Source organism: Taeniopygia guttata, chromosome W, assembly GCF_048771995.1.
Source record: "Taeniopygia guttata chromosome W, bTaeGut7.mat, whole genome shotgun sequence".
Taxonomy (NCBI): domain Eukaryota; kingdom Metazoa; phylum Chordata; class Aves; order Passeriformes; family Estrildidae; genus Taeniopygia; species Taeniopygia guttata.
The window spans coordinates 33408340-33431078 of NC_133064.1; the positions used below are offsets into that span (position 1 = coordinate 33408340).

General features: G+C 45.8%; 1 protein-coding gene across 1 annotated transcript in view; it reads right to left on the reverse strand.

The window, feature by feature from the left end:
* Nucleotides 1-595: 595 nt before the first annotated feature.
* The window catches only part of LOC140682109 (uncharacterized), a 38884-nt gene continuing 16740 nt past the window's right edge, over nt 596-22739 (reverse strand). Inside the window, exons 2-3 of the mRNA XM_072923031.1 lie at nt 16743-20625; nt 596-728 (exon numbers count right to left, since the gene is read on the reverse strand). Of these exons, the coding sequence (XP_072779132.1) occupies nt 596-728; nt 16743-18115 (1506 nt within the window). The 5' untranslated portion in view covers nt 18116-20625. The remainder of the gene's footprint in view (nt 729-16742; nt 20626-22739) is intronic.

The following is a 22739-nucleotide window of genomic DNA, read 5'->3' on the forward strand; positions in this document are numbered from 1 at the left end:
TTCTGTCAGTCCATGGAACACCCCGATTTTCATCATCCCCAAGAAATCAGGAAAATGGAGATTGGTGCATGATTTACGAAAGGTGAATGAACAGATGCAAGCAATGGGTGCTTTGCAGCCTGGGCTGCCAGCACCAACCATGATTCCACAAGGGTGGAGCATTGTTGTCATTGATCTAAAGGACTGTTTCTTTACCATTCCACTTCATCCACAAGATACCCAGCGATTTGCCTTCACCGTGTCATCTATCAACAGAGCAGCACCAGCAAAATGGTATGAGTGGGTTTCCCTCCCTCAAGGAATGCGCAATTCTCCGACCATGTGTCAGCTGTTTGTTGACTGGGCCCTGCGACCAATTTGTCAACATTTCTCTAATGCGATGATTTATCACTATATGGATGACATTCTCATCACCACCAAACAGCCGTTGGCAGATGCAGACTTGAATTGGCTTTTTTCACAACTGAAGCAGCATGGATTGACAGTGTCCCCAGAAAAAATACAGCGATCAGCCCCCTGGAAATACTTAGGCTGGCTGATCACAGATGCACAAATTCAACCCCAGAAACTTACCTTACACGTAAACATTTCTACTTTACATGATGCCCAGAGACTCTTTGGAGACCTGCAGTGAGTTCGTACCATTGTAGGAATCACCAATGATGATCTGCAACCATTTTTGCCATGGCTCCATGGCAGTGATGCCAACAGTCCTCGAGTCTGCACTCCTGAACAACAAAAAGCTTTGATTCAGGTTTCAGAAAAATTACACCGTGGTTGGAGTGCTTGTCGCATTGAACATTTGTCGTTGTTACTGTTCTTCTCCAACACTGATGCTTCTCCGCTTGCCATTGTTTTTCAATGGCAAAAGAAAAAGTGGGAGTCCCAACATGGATCAACAACAATCCTGCCTGAGAGGGTGTTTTTACCCGTTCAACCAAAAAGTCATGTGATGGGCAGGACAGATGCTCTTGCTGCGTTGATACGAAAAGGCAGACAGAATTTTAGAAATGGATGGAAAAGAACCAGCAGACATCAGTGTTCCTGTGAAAAATGAAGATCTAGAATGGCTGCTCAGACACTCTGTTGTGCTGCAGGAAGCATTTTTAGGTTTCACAGGAGTGGTGCACAACAAACAACCAAAAGGCCCGATGTGGCATTTCATCAGTCGTTATCAGTGGTTGGAAAGACCCTTGTGTTCATCAAAACCAGTTGAAGGAAAACCAGTTTTTATTGATGCCGGCCGAAAATCAAAAAGAGCTGTGTGCATTTGGCAACAACGAGGCAAATGGTTGAAACACCTAATCAGAGGTGATGCGAAAGATAGTCTACAAACCATTGAGTTGAAGGCCGTGTGTTGGGCTTTCCACACCTGGAACAAAGAACCACTCAATATTGTTTCAGACTCATTATATGTGGTTGGAGTTGTGCAGAGAATTGAGGATGCACTCCTCAGAAGAACCCAAAACCAGCATCTTGGAGAGCTGTTCCTGCAGTTGCGGAGTGTGTTGAAACAACACCAGCATGTCTTTTGCATCATGCACATTCGAAGCCATCAATGTAACAGCGGTTTAGGAGAAGGCAACGCATTGGCAGATGCTGCGGTCAGTTATGTTGTCCATGTTCCCCCACAGAATAACTTTGAGAGAGCTCTCAACAGTCATGAGACATTCCACCAAAATGAGAGAGCCATGCACCAACAATTTCAGATGCCCATAAATGATGCACAAGGGATTGTCCATGCCTGCCCTCAATGTAGTCATTATGGGCCTGGCCTCGGACTTGGCACAAATCCAAGGGGTCTGAAGCCTTTAGAGTTGTGGCAGATGGATGTAACTCATGTTCCAGAGTTAGGTAGGCTGAAATATGTCCACGTCACTGTAGATACTTATTCTAGATTTATTTGGGCCACAGCACAAACAGGGGGAAAGGCTCTGCATGTGAAAAGGCATTTATTTGCCTGCTTTGCAGTAATGGGTGTACCTGTAGAAATCAAAACTGATAATGCTTCATCTTATGTTAGTCAACAAATTGCTACATTTATGCAGAGGTGGGGGGTGAAACATACCACAGGGATCTCTCACTCATCTACATGTCAAGCCATTGTAGAGAGAGCCAACCGTACCCTGAAAGAATATCCAGCAAAACAAAACCAAAATGACGAGTGATGTGTTTAATCGATTGTCAGAAGTATTGTTTACTCTAAACTATTTGTGTTTAGCAGAAGGCAGAGAAAAACCTGTGGTTGTAATACACCACCAAGCAGTGAAAGAAGGAAGACCACAAGCAATTCCAGGACTTTATGTTTATCACAAGGACATGCGGATGGGCGAATGGCAAGGGCCAAGTCCGGTGTTGTTTAATGGTAGAGGTTATATGTGTGTTTCAACAGGTACAGGTCCAGTTTGGGTGCTGAGCAGATTCACAAGTGCGTGTCCACAGGAAGAGATACCAACCCGCAGTGATAATAATGTCGACGATGACAATTTGCCCGGAACATCCCATGATAAATCCAGTTCTGATGAAAATAAACTTTTTAGAGTAAGAGAAATAAGTTAGATTATCATAAGCATGAAGTTAGATTTATCAGAAGTTAGTTCATTATAAGTTATAGTTTATGTGTAGAATTAAGTTTGTTCCTTTTATGTTAAACAAGGCATTCAAGAACCTGAGAAATATGTGGTGGGTCACAATGTTTCTATTAAGTCATGTTTTGGTAACTGACGTATCTGAAATCCTTGACATTGACAAGAGAGAAAACATGTGGATCACTTGGGCCAAACAAACTAGGCAAGATTCATTCAGCCTGTCATTAGCCACACCATCTAATCCTTTTCATACTTGTTTAATTGGAGTTCCACTGGGTTCCATGGCAGAGTTCAAAACTTTGACCCGAGCTCAAATAAATCCAAAAAGCACACTGGGAGTGCAAGCTGTTGCATTTGTGCAAAATCTTAAGTTTATTGATGTCAGCCTTCAAGAATTCGATCTTTTGGGTTCTGTCCCAGGAAATTACTGTTTGATATTTGGACCTTATGCTATCAAACCAACCCAAGAAAAAAGACAGTTAACAGATGACAACACTTGGTTGTCTCCCAGATCACCATTGTATTATAATTATTCAGAATATTGTAACAATTGGATTCAATCTGTGATACCATCAAGAGGCGGTGCGGGAAAACTGCCCCTGGGAACCTTCCTCATTTGTGGGGACTGAGCCTGGTCTGCAGTACCTCAAAATGCTAGGGGAGGCCCATGTTATATTGGTAAATTAACACTTTTTGCTCCCACCATACATCAGGTTCTTGGATTGCCTCAGAAGACTCAACGAGACAAACACAGTGTTCTCCAAATAGACCCCAACTGTAAAGATCAAGTGTCATTATGGGGGCACGCTTCTGTAGTACTAGACTCATTTTTCGCCCCAGGAGTTGCTTCAGTGAAAGATCTCACACAACTGAGAACCTTAACCTGTTGGCCAGGAAAGCAAATTACTATCACATCTAAACTGATAAGTGAGATTGCTGCAGATGTAGCTAATACCCGCCATGCATTTCTTCAAAACAGAGCTGCCACTGATTTCCTTCTTCTAGGACAAGGACATTGTTATGGTTTGACACTGGCACAATGCCAGTGCTTCTATGAAAATGTAATTTTTAAATTGAATGCTGTGAAATGTAATTGAGAATAGAGTAAAGCAGGCTTAAGCTTAACAACAAGAAAAAAACTTTATTAAGCTACTACTACTATACTACTATAAAAAAGAAAAAGAAAGAAAAAAAAACACATATAAAAATTAAAATGAAAACCTTCTAAAGCATTCTTCCTCCCACCACCCACTGTGGAATTGTGTTATTATATGTTCTATTATGTATAAGGTCATTCCATGTATCCCCTCTCGATCTGTAACGACCCCCCGGGTTCTCCCATTTCCCCCCGCGGTTTACCTTAGTCACTCTGTTTACGTCTCTCAGACCATCTGTCAGCCACGCGGCGGGGTCGAGAGACGACCTGGCACCCTTCCATCTGTCCATCTCCCATTGGACCCCTGCACCCCAATATCCCCAGTCCCCCCGTGGCGTTATCTCATTGGCCGCCCCGGGTTTCCCCTATCCAGTACTTATAGAACAGGTTGGGGACGCCCCGGGGCTTTTTCTCCCGCCTGGCCCCTGATCGCTGCTGCTGCCCGGCCCGCCGCCTCTTCTCCCGCCGGATCCCTGCGTGCCGCCGCGGCTCTCTCTCTCTCTCCCGGCCCCTGACTGCCGCAACCGCCGCCGCTGCCTCGGGCGATCGCGGCCGGTCCTGCGATCGCTGCCGCAGCCTCACCGCCGCCGTCGCCTCTGCCGCGGTCGCCGCGGCTCCCGCACGTGCCGGCTGCAGCGCCGCGGCTCTGCACACAGCCTCTCTTGGCTCGCGGCGAGCTTCGGAGCGCGCCGCCCCGCCCCCGAATCGGCCAGGCGGCACGGACAAACTCGAACTTAGCACGCAGCAGCTTCTCGGTTTTTGCCTTCCCAACCAAGCCGTAATAAACCGAGATATCACCCGTGGGGGAAAAAGTCTCTCTCCTTTTATTCGCCTCGGGACTCGCCTCGCTCCCAAACCCACGCAGCACCGGCAGATACCCGCGAGGGTTCGCCGGAAAACACGGAAGTTGCCAGCGCTCCCCCCCCCTCATGGAGCTAGCTGGGAAAAAAAGGGGGGACAAGAGAGAGCGCTAAGGCAACCCACCTCCAACAAACTACAGTGAGACACAACCTGGACTCAAATCTGGTTTTTACTTTATAGATAATTGATTTTTAGTCTATTGATGGGGAGAGGAGCCCCTCCTGTGCCACAGATCCCCTAAGAAATACAGCTGCCACATCCTGTGCTTTTATGTCACCACATGGCACCGCCCGGAGAAAAAAGTTGCTAATGGTGACCCTCTCCTTTCTATGCACAGTGCTGTCACCACCAATGCATGGATGGAGAGACTGTCTTTAGGATTTTTTCCTTTCAAGGATGCCCTGCCAAGAGGGGAAAAACAACAGTTCAGTTTTTCATTTTTGGGACTACAGTCCCCCCCATTTTCCCCTGGGGCCGAGGGTCTAAGAACAGACATCTTCTTCTCTTCTTCCTCTCTGAAGACAGGGGTCACTACCACAAACTTCTTTAATTTTTTTCTGTTTGCTTTACTTCTGTCTTTTCTCAGCTGAAGCATGGTTTCTTTGGCTCACTGGCATCTTCTTAAAATATAGTCTCTCTTGGAGGAGATCAGTTCAGTCTGTGACTATTAAGAAAAAGTCTAGCTAAAAGCTACTCTATTATTTCCTCCCACCTAGAATTTCTCTTTTTAACATCTCAGGGTCTAAGCTGTTTCTCTTCCTCTCTTTTAAACTGAGGAGGAGAAAAATTTCACAAAGCTTTTATTTCTTAAGGAAGGGTTAAAAGTCCTGACTCCCAAGAATGGCTTGCTGCCCAGACTCCGGCTCCCACAGGCAGCTGGGCACCTTGCGGCCCCCCCGCTCTTCTCCTTCCCCACAGTGAACTGCTGACAAAACTACTGCTGTCTCTTTCTCTCTCTCTCTCTCTCTCTCGATGCTGGGGGGGGGGGGGGGAAACGGAGACATCCCAGATTTCTCCACCCTTCCATCTGCAGGGGGCCAGCCCGGTTCCAGTCCCTCCACCCTTGGGCCTACCTCCGAAGGCAACATGGCTTTCCCCCTCCCCCACCCAGCCACGGGGGGAAGATTGGTGTGGAAGGGGTATGAGTGAATGTCACCTATACACCGCGGCAGAGGGGCAGACCCCTCGCACAGTGGACTCCAATCCCACAGTCGGTAATCAGGGATGTCTGCAAAGCTAGAAAGGAGTTTGGCCGGGAAAGTGAATACTTTAGGGGGCTGTTAAAAGCCACACTTTCCTCCGACGAGTACGTGCCTGCTGACATGCGCGCTCTGTTTTCGTGCTTGATTACTCAAGCTGAGTTTTTGGTATGGGAGTCCGCATGGAGGCGGGAAGTACGAGATGCATTACCCCACCTTTGGGCCAATGGTAAGACCTCCTTCGACACTGATGGGGGCATGTTGTCCATTGATCATCTGTGCAAGATGAGGGATTGGGACGTGGCAGCAACTCAGGCCGAAAAGATCCCAAGGGGGGCACTGTCAGCAAGTGCCAAGGCGGCACAAAAAGCATTCTTTAAGTTTAGACCCAGTGGTCCTGTTGTTAACTGTTTCTCTCTTAAGCAGGAGACACAGGAATCTTTCATTAGTTTTATAGACAGGTTGTGCAGGGCAGCTGAAGCACAGGTTCCAGAGGAGGGATTGAGGCAAGGCATGGTGAAGCAAATTGCACTCCAGAATGGCAATGAAGCCTGCCGACAGGCAATCCTGAGCCTTCCCCTCGACCCAGAGCCAACACTCCAAGACATTTTGGACGTGTGCGCTCGAAAGGTCAAATTGCCATCAAATGACCTTCAGGGGACGCCCCGAACCCCATCAAGGAGGTCTCCTTCGCCAAAGCCCACACGCCATCCGCGACCCCAGCTCCTACGCACCGCTTCTCAGGGCCACCCACCAAAGGTTACCACCCAGGAAAACCCTGCAACCTCTGCAATAAGAAAGGACACTGGGCATCTCATTGCCCTCTCAAAGAGGACTTCTTACATTTTAAGAACCAACAGCAAGGGCAAGGTGCCTCCAACCCAGGGGATCAATCAAAAAACTAGCTTCTCAGCGCAGTCCCTCCCTGCGTGAGGACACAAATTTGGTGGGAAACATAACATCAGGGGGCAGGAGGGACAACACATTAGCATACCCACCTGAGGACAAGAACTCTAATACCAGACATGACATTACTGGATTGGACAATAGGGGAACTAGAGCTGGTGAACCAGCCTGCGTGGGGGGAGTCAGGAATTTCATTTCGCAGGCACGGCTTGGTCGGGACCCTGACCATCCCAGGCCAATCCTTAACACCCAGTCCAACTTCTCTCCATACAGGTTGGCCCTAACCGAACCCCTGTTACTCAGGGATAGCAGTTGGCATTTTGTCACGGTCGACACACAGGACCCAGGGACCTGGAGGAGCCTCCACAGTAAGTACATCGTCCTTGGGGACACAAAATACACGCCACTCGACATCACTATTGCACCCAATTTAACATCTGCAAACCCTAAACATCTGGTGCTGTGGCTGCACTGTGCTCACCCGCCAGTCTACCTTCCCAAAGGGCAAATCATCGCCCAAGCCATACCTGTATCTGGGGCCCCCGTCTACCCAGAAGACCTATGGATGAAAACCGCAGAGAAAATCTATGAGGTGTGTCAGGCCCAGGTAATTGGGAAGGAAAGACCCAAAATCGCGTGTTACATGTGGAATGGCGGTGAGCACAGGTGGCTTAACAGCCTCTTGGACACAGTGGCAGACGTCACGGTCATTCCCTCACGGGATTGGCCATCGCGTTGGGAGTTGCAGGACGTGGCTGGACAAATTCAAGGTGTTGGAGGGGCACAATTGGCAAAACAATCAAAAAACATAATCAAATTTGAGGGGCCAAACAGACAAACAGCTTACCTGCGTCCGTTTGTTCTAGATTACACATAGCCCCTGTGGGAAAGGGACCTGATGGCCCAGTGGGGGGTCACATTGACCATTCCTACCCCCCAGGTTTTTAAGGCAGCGGTCACTGAGGAGCGTCCTACCCAAAAGTTAAATTGGCTTTCTGATGTTCCGATCTGGGTAGAGCAGTGGCCGCTCAATAAACAAAAATTAAAAGCACTCCAAAAGCTAGTGGCAGAGCAACTTGCCAAGGGACATATCCAAGAAACAACATCTCCTTGGAATTCCCCCATCTTTGTCCTGAAAAAACCAGGCAAAGACGAATGGCGGTTGCTCCATGACCTCCGTGCCATCAACAATGTGATTGAAAATATGGGTCCCCTCCAACCAGGGATGCCGTCCCTCACAATGTTACCAAAAGATTGGGAATTGGCTGTCATTGACATCAAAAATTGCTTCTTTCATATTCCCCTACACCCTGAAGACGCGCCATGTTTTCCCTTCTCGGCTCTTCCCACCAACCGAGAAGCCCCAATAGAGCGCTACCATTGGCGAGTGTTGCCACAGGGCCTCAAATGCTCGCCCACCATCTGCCAGCGGTACGTAGCTTCATTGCTGAGCCCTGTCCATGCAGCCACCGAGGGCATGATCATCCAACACTATATGGATGATATCTTGATTTGTGCTCCCAATGGCAATCTCCTTACACACGCGCTTTACCTGACAACCAATGCGTTGGTTGCTGCAGGGTTTGAGCTGCGAGAGGACAAGATTCAAAAGATGCCACCCTGGAAGTACCTAGGTATGGAAATTAACAAGCGGACTATTACTCTGCAAAAATTGGCCATCAAAAACAAAATTCGGACCCTAGCAGACGTCCAGCAGCTGTGCGGTTCTTTGAACTGGGTGAGGCCATGGTTAGGTATTACAGAGACCTAGCCCCTCTTTTCGATTTATTGAAAGGGGGGGAGGAGCTGAGTTCCCCCAGGGAACTCACCCCAGAGGCCCAGGCAGCTTTGATTAAGGTCCAGGAGACAATGTCTGCCAGACAAGCCCACCGGTACGATCCGCACCTGCCCTTTAAATTCATCATATTGGGCAGACTTCCACACAACCATGGTGTGATATTTCAATGGCCAGACACCTCAAAGAAGGGCAAGGGCCAAGACCAAAGGGACCCACTCTCCATCATAGAATGGGTCTTCCTAAGTCACCATCGGTCCAAGAGAATGACAAGGTGTCACGATCCGCTTATAGCGGGGTGTCGTGATGGTTCGTTAGCCGATCCCAAAGTGCAAAAGACAAACAGCAGGGGACTATCAGTTTAATCACAACAGATGCACCTTTATTAAGGGCCAAAAAACCAATAAATGCAATAGTGGGGTCAGAAAAGAAATAAAAAGGAGAGAGAGAAAGAGAGAGAGAGAGAAGGGGGGATGTGTTGGGAAGGGTAGATAAATATGATTAAGAACCACAATGGTACAGCCAGGACGAATATAACGCCCCCTACTGGCTGGACAATTACCCTCACCTACAGCGGGGTCCAAAAGCCAAATGGACTCTTCCATCTCACCCCCCAGAATGTATGGTTCACCCCACATCTGTAACCCTCCCCTGAACCATCAGGTGTCTGTGACCCCATTGGCCCAGGTCCTGTTCCGGCCCACCCTGGAGCCCCCTTTGATAAAGGCTCTCCGGGGGGCTGGACGTTCTCTTGGATCTTCCCTTCTCCTCCTGGAAAGTCCTCTGGGAGTCCCTGCTCCCCTCTCTGTCTCCCCCCTCCCCCATCACCCGAGGCCCAGCCATGTGCTGTGTCTGGCAGCTCGAGGCAGAGCCTCTCTGCGTCCTGAATAAACTTCATCCCCCAAGAGCAACCAAAGAGATCTCGCTTGAATCTGTCCGTGGAATACAAATATACGTCGTTACAGGGATGGGAATAGCTACCAACACAGGCGAGGTCCTCAGTGGTCCGGACGATGGGGATCCGTCTTGTTGAGTTGGGGAGAGTCTCCGAAATCCTACCTAACCCAGGGGTCCAGTTATAGTCCACAGAAAGAAAGGGGGGAACATGCAGAACAATGAGAGTCTATTGAAATTGCTATGGGGGGAACAGGTGTATCTACAGAAAATCATCCAGGCTGAACAAACACAATAATGAATAAGTCCATTGAAGTTACTGGAGAAGAACAGGTCATGTCATTTCCCCCCACCACCACTCTCTGTGGTAGGGGTCTCAGTCTCAGTCCTTGGGGAGAGGGTTCTTGATCTCTGTCTGTCACGGTGGTAATGAGGCAGATGAGGGGTCTTCAGTGAGAGACCACCAGAGTCACCCCAACAGTTCATTCAGCTTAAAGGTGGAGAGTGAAGCAGGAATTGCAGAGGGCCGCTCTGTGCTGGGTCCACGCTGGGTCTTCGCCAAGTCCTTGCCAACTTCTTGCCAAGTTCTTGCCGGGCCTCGTTCCGAACAGAACGTAACGGTACAGCAGCTGCACCTGCACTGTTGCCTTCTCCAAGCCAGAACTGCAGTGGGGGAAGGGAGTTCCTTCTCGTGGCAATTGGCAGGCAAATGAGTGAGGGTCTTCAGATTGCCTCTTACACCACCCCGTGACTGACGATTGCCCTCAAGAGATCTTCAGCAGGGTTCTGTAGTGTCGTTGTGAAATCTTTAGGACTTGTCTAGTGTTGGCAGCATATCCCAGAGAAGGGAAAAAAAAAGATAAAGGAGGGGAAAAGAGAATAGGGGAAATAGTAAAACAATAACAATAATTAGTATAAATTGAATCAATATTAATTGGAACAATTTTAATTGGAACAATTTTCTAATCAATAAACAATGAGTTGATTAAATAATATTAAAACAATTCTTTAATAATAAACTAATAAAAGAATCTTTAAGAATTCAAATCAGGTTTTCTAAAACAATCTTCCAATCTTATAATTGCTTTGTGTCTATAGTCCTGGGGATTTCTATAGTATAAAGTACATCGGCCAAGTGGTGCGCATTAATTATAGGTGTCAATTTTGTTAATCGTTTTATCATTCTCCAATTCATAATAAGCAAGATTGCTGATAAAGCAAAGCCAATCAAAACTAAAATCAAAAGGACAACGATGGGATGACACAATTTTTTCAGGATACCTGTAGCAGTAGGTGACCACCCAAAAAGTGTATCCCACCACCTATGTTCTGCATCACTTTTCACTCTTTCTATAACCCGATGTATTTCTTGTACATCATGATGAATAGTTACCAGTGTTTTCTGTCCGTTCTCCTTGATTTTTCCTAAGATTTTAATTAAGTCCTGGTGAAGCAACAATTGCCTTACCAGAGTAAGATTCATTCCAATGGGGGTAGGCAATAGCTTATGGATCAGCGTGTAATTAGATTCTAAAAGTTGATATGAAGTAACTGGAGCTTCAAAAGAAAAATCACATCCTGTAATTTTAGTGAAATTGCAAGCACAAAAATTTGAATGATTTTTAGTATCTACTACTGTGTCTTCTACATACACTGTGTTACAAGCAGTTCTAAAGCATGCACATCCATTGCCTATATATACAAGAAATGTTTTAGGAGTTTCGTTAGGATGAATTTCAAAGTGACAGATATTTTGTTCAGTGTCCAGGCAAATATCCTGAGTTATAATTGCATTGCCTTCACAGATGAACCCTTGTTGTTCTCGGACAATACAAGATTCTAAGTTAACAGTTTGCCATTTATCATCAATTTGTCGGGCCCATTCTCTATGCTCAGAAGGATAGAGAGTGGCTCCATCATGATTCAATCCTAATGCAATAATGGGGAATATTGAATGCACGGAGGCATTGCGTATGGTTAACACAAAAGCTGTGGCTAAGTTTGCAGTGGGGTCATAAGTAAAGTTCACCAAATTCCACCAGGATTGGAAATCCTTTTCAAAGTCAGTGGCACTGTCCCAAACTATTTTCCGAATTTCCATAGGAAACGTGCCTTCTTCACCTTCTCTTATAATTGAAGCAGCAACTGACTGCATCCATAATTGTGCCTGGATGCAGCTAAGGGCTAAGGAAACGTTGCTTTGTGTAGCATTGAGTGCATCAATTATCAATTCGTGGTCATTCATATTTACCTTTTCCCAATTTGGTAATATGTTTGTTAGCAACCACTGATGTGTTCCCAAGGCTGATAAGGATGATTGCAATGGTTGTTGTAATTGGGTCAAATCTTTGGTTGTAGCAGCCAATTTATTTAATAATACTTCTGAATTAATACTATTTAGAATTCCCAATCCCGTTCCCACAACACCAGTTATGTCTCTTGGTTTTCGTGTTTTAGAAGGGTTCCACTGTCGTAACCAGGTCGTCCAACCCTGGAAAGAAGTTTGCAAGAAAGGTGAACAAGCTGGCTGAATTTCAGAGACATTGCTTTGCATTAGCAATTTAACTTGTTTAAGAGACCATGCCGGATTGAACAATATTTGTTGTTGGCCAGTTTTCCTGATAATATATGGTCCAACTTTTGAGATTTTTGGAGTAAGCATAACTGGTGGTTGAGTTTGAGTGGTGGTGGTGGTATGAACTGTAGTAGTTTGGGTTATAACATTTATTATGAATTTAAAAGAAAGTCCTTCGGTGTCTTTACCCCAAAGACAAACTACTTCAGCACTTTGTGTTAGTGTAAAATTGTGCCAACACTCTTGTATGCTTGGATGCGTGCAAACCTCCTCTCGCTTGTTTGTTTTACCTGTTAGGACACTAATTGAAGTTGCTTTGTCGTAGGCAGTTTTGTTAATCATTCGGCATCCTATACTAATTTTCTCCCCTATTTCCCCTTGAAGCTGCCAAATTTTTTGTTCTTTCCATTCTTGCTTGGTGTATATTTGATTATTATGCATAACAAGAGTTAATAGATTTAAATCCTTTACATTTCCCATGTACCCAGAGAAATAAACAAAAGCTTGTGACCATGGCCCTTCGGTAAAGGGACTTTCTATCAATTGTGGTGCAATTATTGTGTCACTGTTAGTTGTAGCATCAATTTTAAATTTGTAAACCAGACCTTGTAAGTCCAACGGATTGGTTAAATTATTTTGCCAAAGACATGTCACATAAGTAGTTTTAGCTAAAACAAAACTATACCAGCAATCATTGGGTTCATATTCACAATCTAAGGTAATTACTACATTGTTGTTTTGGGGACTTGAAGTATAGTTACCAATATATTCTTGACGGCAGCACAGGGTAAGGGGAAATGTTTTAATACATTCCCATTTCTTTGTAGGGCACACTTTTGCTGAAGGAATTTTTAAATTATTTTTTCCTCCTGGTTCCATAAAACTTCCAGCAACTGTGATAGAAGAAGCTTTCTCATGTAAGGATCCTTCTACCTTTCTGCATGCTACCACAATAGTCTCACCAATCGCTCCAGTTAGGGTTCTGGTCCAGTCCTTCTGATCCCATTTCCACTCACTTGGACGATATACCTTAGAGTTATGTAGCACGACAGTTGCCAGATTTGGGTGGCGATCTTTAGGATATGATCCTATCACATCAGTGTGTTCGATGGTAGCTTCTGACCACGACCACTCAGAGGGGTGTTGGCTGTAGATTTGTGGTAAAATGCAGAGGAGTATCACCAATTTTATCATGGTTCAGATGATAAAGTCCCGCGGGGTTCTTCTGTAAAAGCAAACATAACAAGAAAATCCTGCCACTATATGGCAGAAAAGGTTAGAATGATGAAATTATCCAGCGTGTATTTATCCGATGCTCTTTTCCTAGAGCATCAGAGGCTATCCATGTATATTTGTTCAGAGGGGTTTTCAGCACAAGTGGTACCTGCCCTACAGTGGGGAGGTCTACCAAGACAGGTTGCCCAGGGTAATGTGCAGGATTTTTAGGATCATTAGGTCCTTGCAGTGAGGGAATGATGCTTGGAGCTGTTGGACAAAAAGCAGTGACCTTGGGACACCCATTTACTCCCCACCTGTTATTTACACCTTTTACAGCATTCCATAACCGAAGATCCCAATTTCCTTCCTGTGGTCTCAATAGTCTTTTTAAAAGACCATTAGTCCTTTCTACGATCCCGTTAGCTTGGGGATAGTAAGGGGTGTGAAAAGTCCATTTAATTCCTTCACTTTTTGCCCAGTCCTGTACAACTCTAGCAGTGAAATGAGATCCATTATCAGATTGTATTTCCTGGGGCTTAAGGAAAGTTCCAAACCACCCCTGCAAAGCTTTGACAGTATTGTCCCCTGTAGCCCTTTTGAAAGCATCAGCTTGGACTAACCCAGATACAATCTCTACTCCTACTAGTACAAAATGTTTTCCTCCTGATTTCTTGAAGGGACTGATATAATCTATCTGCCATGCATCTCATAAACCTTTACCTTTCCTTAAATGCAAAGGGTCATCTTCTAAAGGGTGTCTTTCCAGTCGCCTGCGACACTGCTCACAAGCTGATATGCAGATTTTACACATTTCTCTGGTAACAGGCCAACCTCGAGCATGAGCTTCTTGATATAAATCTTTCACACCTGTGTGCTGTCTTTTGACATGCAGCCATTCTAATAGTTGATCCCATTCCTCTGTAATTTGCTCCTTTTTCAGGGGACTAAGCCTTGCTAGTTCATCAGCTTTATTATTCCACTCTCCTGCTGGATTTCCGTCTGTTTGATGAGAGGCTACCCATCCCACTGCAAAATTCCCCTGACTTGCAATATTTAATATTTCTTGCCATTTTTCCTTTTGCCAGACTGGGATTCTATTCACTTCCCAATCATTTTGTTGCCAAAAAGGAAGCCACTCAGTACAACCTTTGTACACAGCAGATGAGTTAGTGTAAATGTTGACTGAAGAGGAATTTTGTGCTTCTCTTTGGAAAACACTCCAGACAGCTATTAGTTCCCCAACCTGTGCGCTACCTTCTCCCTCTGTGATAATTTGCTCACCAGAAGATATGTGGAGTGCTGCTGCTCTATATTTCCATATTTTTCCTTCCCTTTTAGCAGAAGCATCAGTGAACCAAGAGTTTGCTGATTTTTCAGGGCAGAAAGGAGGGGCCACTTTGATTATAGAGGCAGGTTTGTCCTGGCTGCTATCCAAGCTCTCAGTTTCTTGTATTGCCAAATTTTTCACAGCTCCTTCTGTTATTGTAAAGATGTTACAGTAATGTTCAATCTGAGCATACCACTTTCTTACCGAGGCCCTCTGGGTCACCCTGTCAGGAGGGGGGGTCCCATTGATGACTGTCTTGATAACCTTGAAGGGGCCTCTTAGTATAATAGGTTGTTGACGTGTAATCTTTTCTACTTCAATGAGGGCTAGGCTGACTACAAACAATCCCTTTTCCCAGGTAGTGTACCTTTTCTCAGCATCTCTGAAACCACGGGAATAGAAACCAACAGGCCTTGTTGGACCCTCGGGTCCCCGCTGCCAAATGTGTACTGACAATCCTGAGACAGCAAATCCCCATTCTACCTGAAAGGGGTCTGTAGGATGAATAGGGCCCAGTGCTTGATGAGCAGTTGCTTCAAAAATTAGTAATTGCAATGCTTCTTCCTGAGAAGGAGTCCAATCCCATTTTACCCCTTTTCTTAGCAAGTCATAAAGGGGCCTAGCAATTATTGAGAAATCTGGAATGTGTTTTCTCCAAAACACTAATAATCCCAGAGCCTGTTGTAGATCTTTCCTGGAATGAGGCATTTTAATCTGATCTAAAGAAGTTAAGGTATCAGGTGGTATACATGTCATGCCTCCTTTCCACCAAATCCCCAGAAACTTTACTTCTTGAGAGGGTTTTTGAACCTTTTCTGGGGGGATCTGTAAATCGAGACTCTCTAAATGAGAGATTATTTTCTGTTGAGTCTCTCTTACTGCTTCAATTTCATCCCCTCCCACCAAAATATCATCAATGTATTGATACACTGCTACATTATCAGGTTTGGATATCTCCTCTAGTTCTTTAGCTAAGGCATGGTGGGCTAAGGTGGGTGAATGCTTGTATCCTTGTGGGAGTCTAGTGAAAGTGTATTGCTGTCCTTCCCACGTAAAGGCAAAACGGTCCATATCTTCTGGTTGTAATGGTATCATAAAAAACATATTTTTGACATCTATAGTTGCCATAATTGGATGAGCTTTTTCTTGAATAGATGTTATTAATTCTGCTAAGTTTGGGACCGCTGCTGTGAGAGGATCTGTGTTGGCATTAAGCCTGCGAAAATCGACTGTCAGTCTCCATTTCCCATTAGGTTTTCGGACTGGCCAGACAGGTGAGTTGAAAGCAGAATGTGTGTTAATTATTACCCCCTGGTTTCGCAAATCCTGTATAACTGGTTTGATACCTTCTCTGGCACCAGAAGGTAGGGGGTATTGTTTTACATTGGTGGTTTTGCTATATGGCAGAGCAGGTGCAGTTTGAAGCAGCCTTATATTTAAAGGCATAGCGCCAAAACACCATAAAGATCCTTCTGAGTCCTCCCACTGTCTCCCAACAAGGACATCCATCCCTAGTAAATTGTTTGGGATGTCCCCGATTACCATTTTAACAACCAATTGATCCTCATCTCCAGGAAGAGTAAGTTTAACTAAGGCCACATTCATAGATTCTGACATTCCTAGAGCATTAAGGACACAGTATTGTCTCTTAGTCGGAACAACACCGCTCCTCTGGGCATCTTTTTCTGTTAATGCAGAGATTTGAGCCCCAGTGTCAATCAAAAAGGTTACAAGAGCACGTTTGGGACCCACGATAGCTGTGATCAAAATATCTCCTGATTTATTTTTAGTGAGCCTTCTTAAATATACCCATGCTCCGTCTCTTCGCTCACCTGTAAGGGACGGAGAAATTAGTTTCCCTGGTGTTGTGTCAGTTCATTGCTCAGATTTTGAGGAAAAGGCTGAGAAAGAGATGACTCACCGCCTGGATTTTGAGAGAGAAACTGGGAAAATGTTAATTTTGGGTCACAGCCTGAGTTCCGAGAGGAAAGTTGTGATATGGTTAGTTTTTGTCCACTACCCCGGTTTTGCGGGAGGGACTGTGAGAAAGTTGTTTCCTTACCCATGTTCTGAGGAAGAGTGGGTGCACTAGGGTGTGTACCAGGTTGAACCGATGGATTTGATTTTCGATAGCGCCAATTAGCTATTATTTTCTTTAATTTATCAAGGGGTAGACCATCCATCACTTCTCTGGGGACCCCCTTTTGGATTCCCAGTGACCACCAATGCTGGCGGTTAGGGTTCTGTTTTCCCTTTTCTGGATTTTTACTGTAAGGAGTCCCAATAGACCGAATCCCTTTTGTTTTCTCTGATTTTTCTGGTTTCTCTTCTGGGGTTTTTACAGGTCCATATTTTCTACAATAATTGATCAAATCCTCTGCAACTTCACCCCATGTCCAAATTTTATGGTTACTGTCAGGTGAACTGGTTTGTGAATTTACATCTTGGAGAGGAGAACAGGATGGAGTAAAGCCAGGATCAGTAGATCCAGTGCGATCAGTGGGGTTACCAAGAAATCTATTTAGTCTTTCTACAGGGCCTAATGTCATGATAGTTTTCTGTAAGGCTATGGCAGTAGGTTTGAGTATTTCTGGAAGCCCACGAATTAAAGGAGTCATTAGTTCAGGCTTCACAGGTAATTGCATTGGGGATTCAAAGCCAGGAATTAATTTCTTTTCATGAATCATTTGCAGACAAGCGGCTTTGTGTACACTTTCTAGGAGCTGGTCAGGGGTACTAATTATAGCTATAGGATCTCCCCTTTCCAAGGGGTTTGTTCCCCCGGCCCAGAAAGCCGCAGGCTGTGTCAGGGACCACGAGTCACATTTATCTCCTGTTGTTAAGAAGACACCGTGTCCCCAGTACCCACTGGCTTCTTGTTCAGTTAATTTAATTTGATCGCCACCGGTGAGGGACACCCGGAAAACATATTCTGTTTCTGATTCGTATGGGAGGCGTCCGTATTCTTTTTTAAGCTTAGCTAACTCAGTGGCAGTGTATGGTATGTGTTTGGTTGTGATGTGGGGTTCAAGATCATCATCACTGAGATAGTTATATTCTGTTTTAATTAAGGGTCTTAAATGAGAGCAGCAATGTTCCCCACAATTATTTACTGCCTCAAGTTCTTTGTGAGGATAAATTTGGTTAATGCGAGGAGTTTCCTTTTCCTCGGGATTTATAGAGGAATCAGCATTAAGTGACTTGTTAACGTGTTCCTCTTTTAAGGCAGCTCTCAATGCACAGTTCTCATTTCTCAATGAATGTTTTTCATTCCTTTCTTCATGTAATTGTTTTTGTAAAATTTCAACCAAATTTTGAAGGGAGTCTATTATTGTTTCTTGCTCACTTCTTCGCTGGAAGCGAGTTTCTACAGCTGCCGTAAGACAAGCTCCCAAAAATGAGCATAAGATGGTTTTATTTCTGCCCAGTTTAAATCTTGTATCATGTTGTAAAGAACATATTCTATCAACCACATTATCCAAATTAAACCAATTACTTTGTGCCCATTCTTCTCCTCCTGGAGAAGGTTTGGCATTGTATTTAGCTAGTAAAGCATAAAATTCAAATTTACCCTTATCGTTCAGGTTATCACTCATTTTGTGAAGGGACCAAAACCACGGCAGGGAGGTACAAACTTAAGTCACACAAAGCACACAGTCTTCGCTGTGTCGCCCTTCACTTCCCTGGTGGGTGAAGAGACAAAACCTGCCTAGGAGGCTCTGCTTAGTTTCCTCAAGTTGTCCCTTCCTTCCCAGACAGTGCAAACATACACATAAAAACAACACAGTGTCCCGCCTTTTGCACTAAGAGATCTTTTGCAATTTCTGAAGACAGTGTGGGTGCCTTTTCACCTAGGCAATGTGCAGTCTGTAGGAAATTCGAATCTCCCCCCTTGCTTTCTAGACCATGCTCAGTTTTTTGAACTGGCAGGCTAGGTGCGGCTGGAGAGAAACGTCCTTCCCCTGTTACAGACTACAGGGAACCTGCACCCTTCTGCCTAGACAGAAATCCTGTCCGTGACGCCAATTTAATGTCACGATCTGCTTATAGCGGGGTGTCGTGATGGTTCGTTAGCCGATCCCAAAGTGCAAAAGGCAAACAGCAGGGGACTATCAGTTTAATCACAACAGATGCACCTTTATTAAGGGCCAAAAAAACAATAAATGCGATAGTGGGGTCAGAAAAGAAATAAAAAGGAGAGAGAGAGAGAGAGAGAGAAGGGGGGATGGGAATAGCTACCAACACAGGCGAGGTCCTCAGTGGTCCGGACGATGGGGATCCGTCTTGTTGTGTTGGGGAGAGTCTCCAAAGTCCTACCTAACCCAGGGGTCCAGTGATAGTCCACAGAAGAAAAGGGGGGAACATGCAGAACAATGAGAGTCTATTGAAATTGCTATGGGGGGAACAGGTGTATCTACAGAAAATCATCCAGGCTGAACAAACACAATAATGAATAAGTCCATTGAAGTTACTGGAGAAGAACAGGTCATGTCATTTCCCCCCACCACCACTCTCTGTGGTAGGGGCCTCAGTCTCAGTCCTTGGGGAGAGGGTTCTTGATCTCTGTCTGTCACGGTGGTAATGAGGCAGATGAGGGGTCTTCAGTGAGAGACCGCCAGAGTCACCCCAACAGTTCATTCAGCTTAAAGGTGGAGAGTGAAGCAGGAATTGCAGAGGGCCGCTCTGTGCTGGGTCCACGCTGGGTCTTCGCCAAGTCCTTGCCAACTTCTTGCCAAGTTCTTGCCGGGCCTCGTTCCGAACAGAACGTAATGGTACAGCGGCTGCACCTGCACTGTTGCCTTCTCCAAGCCGGAACTGCAGTGGGGGAAGGGAATTCCTTCTCATGGCAATCGGCAGGCAAATGAATGAGGGTCTTCAGATTGCCTCTTACACAAGGCCACAGGAGTTAGTAGCGGAACTGATCCGCAAAGCAAGAGCGCGGATCCGAGAGTTAGCTGGATGTGACTTTGGATGCATTCACATTCCCATCAAATTGGAATCAGGCCAATTCACCAAGGCCATGCTAGAACACCTTCTACAGGAAAATGAATCCCTTCAGTTCTCTCTAGACAGCTACAAAGGCAAAATTTCTGTTTTGAGACCAGCCCACAAAATTTTTGAATCAGAAATTCAATTCGCATTGTCCATCAAACGAATTCAGAGCAAAAAGCCACTCAAAGCGTTAACAGTTTTTACAGACGCGTCCGGAAGTTCTCACAAGTCTTTGATAACTTGGAAAGACCCCCAGACGCAGCAGTGGGAGGCAGATATTGTTGAGGTGGAAGGTTCCCCTCAAATAGCTGAGTTGGCTGCTGTCGTTAGAGCCTTTGAGCGGTTCTCTGAACCTTTTAATTTGGTAACTGATTCGGCGTATGTCGCGGGCGTAGTATCTAGAGCGCAGGATGCTGTCCTGCAGGGTGTGTCAAACGAAGCCCTGCTCAAGTTACTCTCGAAACTGATTAAGTTAGTTTCCCATCGAGAGCAACCCTTTTACGTGATGCATATCAGGTCACATACCAACTTGCCAGGGTTCTTGGCCGAGGGCAATCGGCGCGCCGACTCTCTCACTGCCGCCACTGCTCAGATAGCACCGCTCCCAGATAAGTTCCAGCAAGCTAAGATCAGCCACCAATTTTACCACCAGAATGCGCCCGGGCTGGTCCGGCAATTTCACCTCACCCGTGACCAGGCCAGAGCCATTGTGGCCACCTGCCCGTCCTGTAAGTCGCTCCCCTGACCATCGGTGAGCTCAGGGGCAAACCCTAGGGGTCTAAAGTCCTGCGAAGTGCGGCAGATGGATGTTACTCACATCCATTCCTTTGGGAGGATGAAGTACGTCCATGTCTCCGTAGACACTTTCTCTGGGGCAGTCTTTGCTTCTGCCCACACAGGGGAGAAGGCCAAAGACATCGAAAAGCATTTAATATAGGCCTTTGCTATGCTGGGCGTCCCAAAATTGATAAAAACAGACAATGCCCCCGGGTACACATCCAAGGAGTTTGCCAGCTTCCTGCAGCAATGGGGAATAGGGCATAAAACCGGCATCGCATATTCCCCGACAGGTCAAGCTGTAGTGGAGCGGACTCATCAGAGCCTCAAACGTATGCTGAAACAACAAACACCAACTATGAAAGTTCAGTCCCACCAAGTTCGACTCGCGCGAGCCGTCTTCACACTGAATTTCTTAAACTGTTCTTTTGAAAACCTCAACCCACCAATCACTAGGCACTTTGGCAACCACGAGCAGAGCAAGGTCAGGGAGAAACCGCCAGTGCTCATTGTCCTAGGGTGACTGTTATGGTGTTTGTATCCCCAATCATGTGTTCTGTTTACGTTTGATATTATATTCTGTGCTTTCAGAACTGACTCTGAAAGTGAAGGTTTGTTTTGCCTTGTTATCATCTGGTTCACCTCCCCCCATGGTCGGCTGTCTAGAAAAGGCTAGGGCTGGCTGGCTGGCTTTGCTTTGCTTGCTTGCTTGCTTGACTTGCTTGCTTTGCCTGCTTTCTTGCTTTGCTTGCTTCCTAGTTAGGTTAGCTAAGCAGTCCAATTCTTTCCCTGGACTGTTGCTTTTTCCTTTCCTCTTTCTGAATATCATCCAACCTGCTCTGGACTGGGATCTGGGAAACACCAAGGAACACCAGGAGCCTGCATTTTGTGATCTGCAGCAGCCATCCCCAGTGCTGGAGAGCAATCCCCAGCGTCCAGACCCGGGCGACCACTCCCAGGAAAGACCTTCTGGATTTGTTCATCTCTTCAGAGGGGTGAAAGAGTTTTGTTGTCATCTAGTGTTGTTAATTTTTTTGGTGCTGGGGAGTGCTTTGTTTGTTGAATAAACAGGTTCTTTTCCACTTCTCTCGCAGAGGAAATTTTTCCCTGAACCAGATGGGTGGGGAGGGGCCGTGGGGGTTTAGTTCCTGGGTTTTCCCCAAGTTTGCCCTAAACTAGGACAAATATTTTGGCGCCCAACGTGGGGCTCGAGAGAGTGGAAAAAACCCTGTTGTAATCATATTTTTGTTCCAATTATTTTGTGTGGGTATGGAGCAGTTACTGGTTATGTTGTTTGAATTAATATTGTCTCTTGGGGTGAAGGCCTGCATGTGTCTCTGGTCCGTAGGGGTTTTTGAGATCTTAATCCCCCTGTGGTCCCTAGGTTTATTTTTTTATCCAGGAATAGCTCCGGTATTGTCCCTAATACGTAGGTTTTGCAGTAGAAGGGCACTGACCAGAATATCCATCGGGCTGTGCTTGGGTGTCATGGCTTCCAGAGGGTTTATAAAGGTGCTGAGGTCTGTTCCTGGAATGTATGGTTGTACAGCCAGTTTGTTAGAGGGGAAGTAGGGGATGAGGCTTTTCAGCCTTTGCTTTCCTTCTTCTCGTCTGAATTTGTTACCTCCCTATTAGAGAATGTTCAGTTTCCCCTGACTGTTAAGGAGACCATCTTCCTGGTCTTTAATCTGGTAAGCTTTCTCTATACAGTCTGCAGTCTCTCTAGAATGAGGGCTGAGATTTCTAGAGGGGCTGATGAGACCTCTGACCCAGGAGTAGACCCAGGTGTGAGAAATCCTGAGTGGTGTGGGAAATGGGAGGATTTGGGCCAAATCTTAAAGGAATTTTCTGACCCTATAGCCTGGGACTTTCCAAGTGAACAAATTCAGAATCCGGCTGAGGTGGCGAAGTACTTGAAAGAGAAGTGCCATGATAACTCTAAGGAGAAAAAGATCATTGCAGTGAGCTGGGCCCTGGCATATGCTTATCGCACCCTGCTAGATACTGTAGGGAAGCAGACAGAGGAAGGGGGGCAGGGAGATAAACCAGCAGCTATCCCAGTCACTCAGGCTGCAGCCAACACCCCCGGCTCAAAGCCAGCAGCTAAACCAGACAGTGAGCCTAGGCTAGCAGCTAAACCAGACTCAGCAGCCAAGCCTCAACCAATGGCTGTTGCTACTAGCACAAGAAGTGGGAAGCGCACAGAAAAGACCAATCAACCAGTGGATGATGACGATGATGATGATAATGCAGGAGAGGGATCCTCAATGCCTGCTGACATAAAATCAGAAGTCAAAGCAACTGGTACAAGATCAGAGGCCAATACTGAGTCCTTTTCCCTAAAGGACCTTCGTGGCCTGAGGAAGGATTATACCCGACGACCTGATGAGTCTGTAATTAGTTGGTTGGTCCGTCTTTGGGATGCTGCAGGCGAGGCTACAATTCTAGATG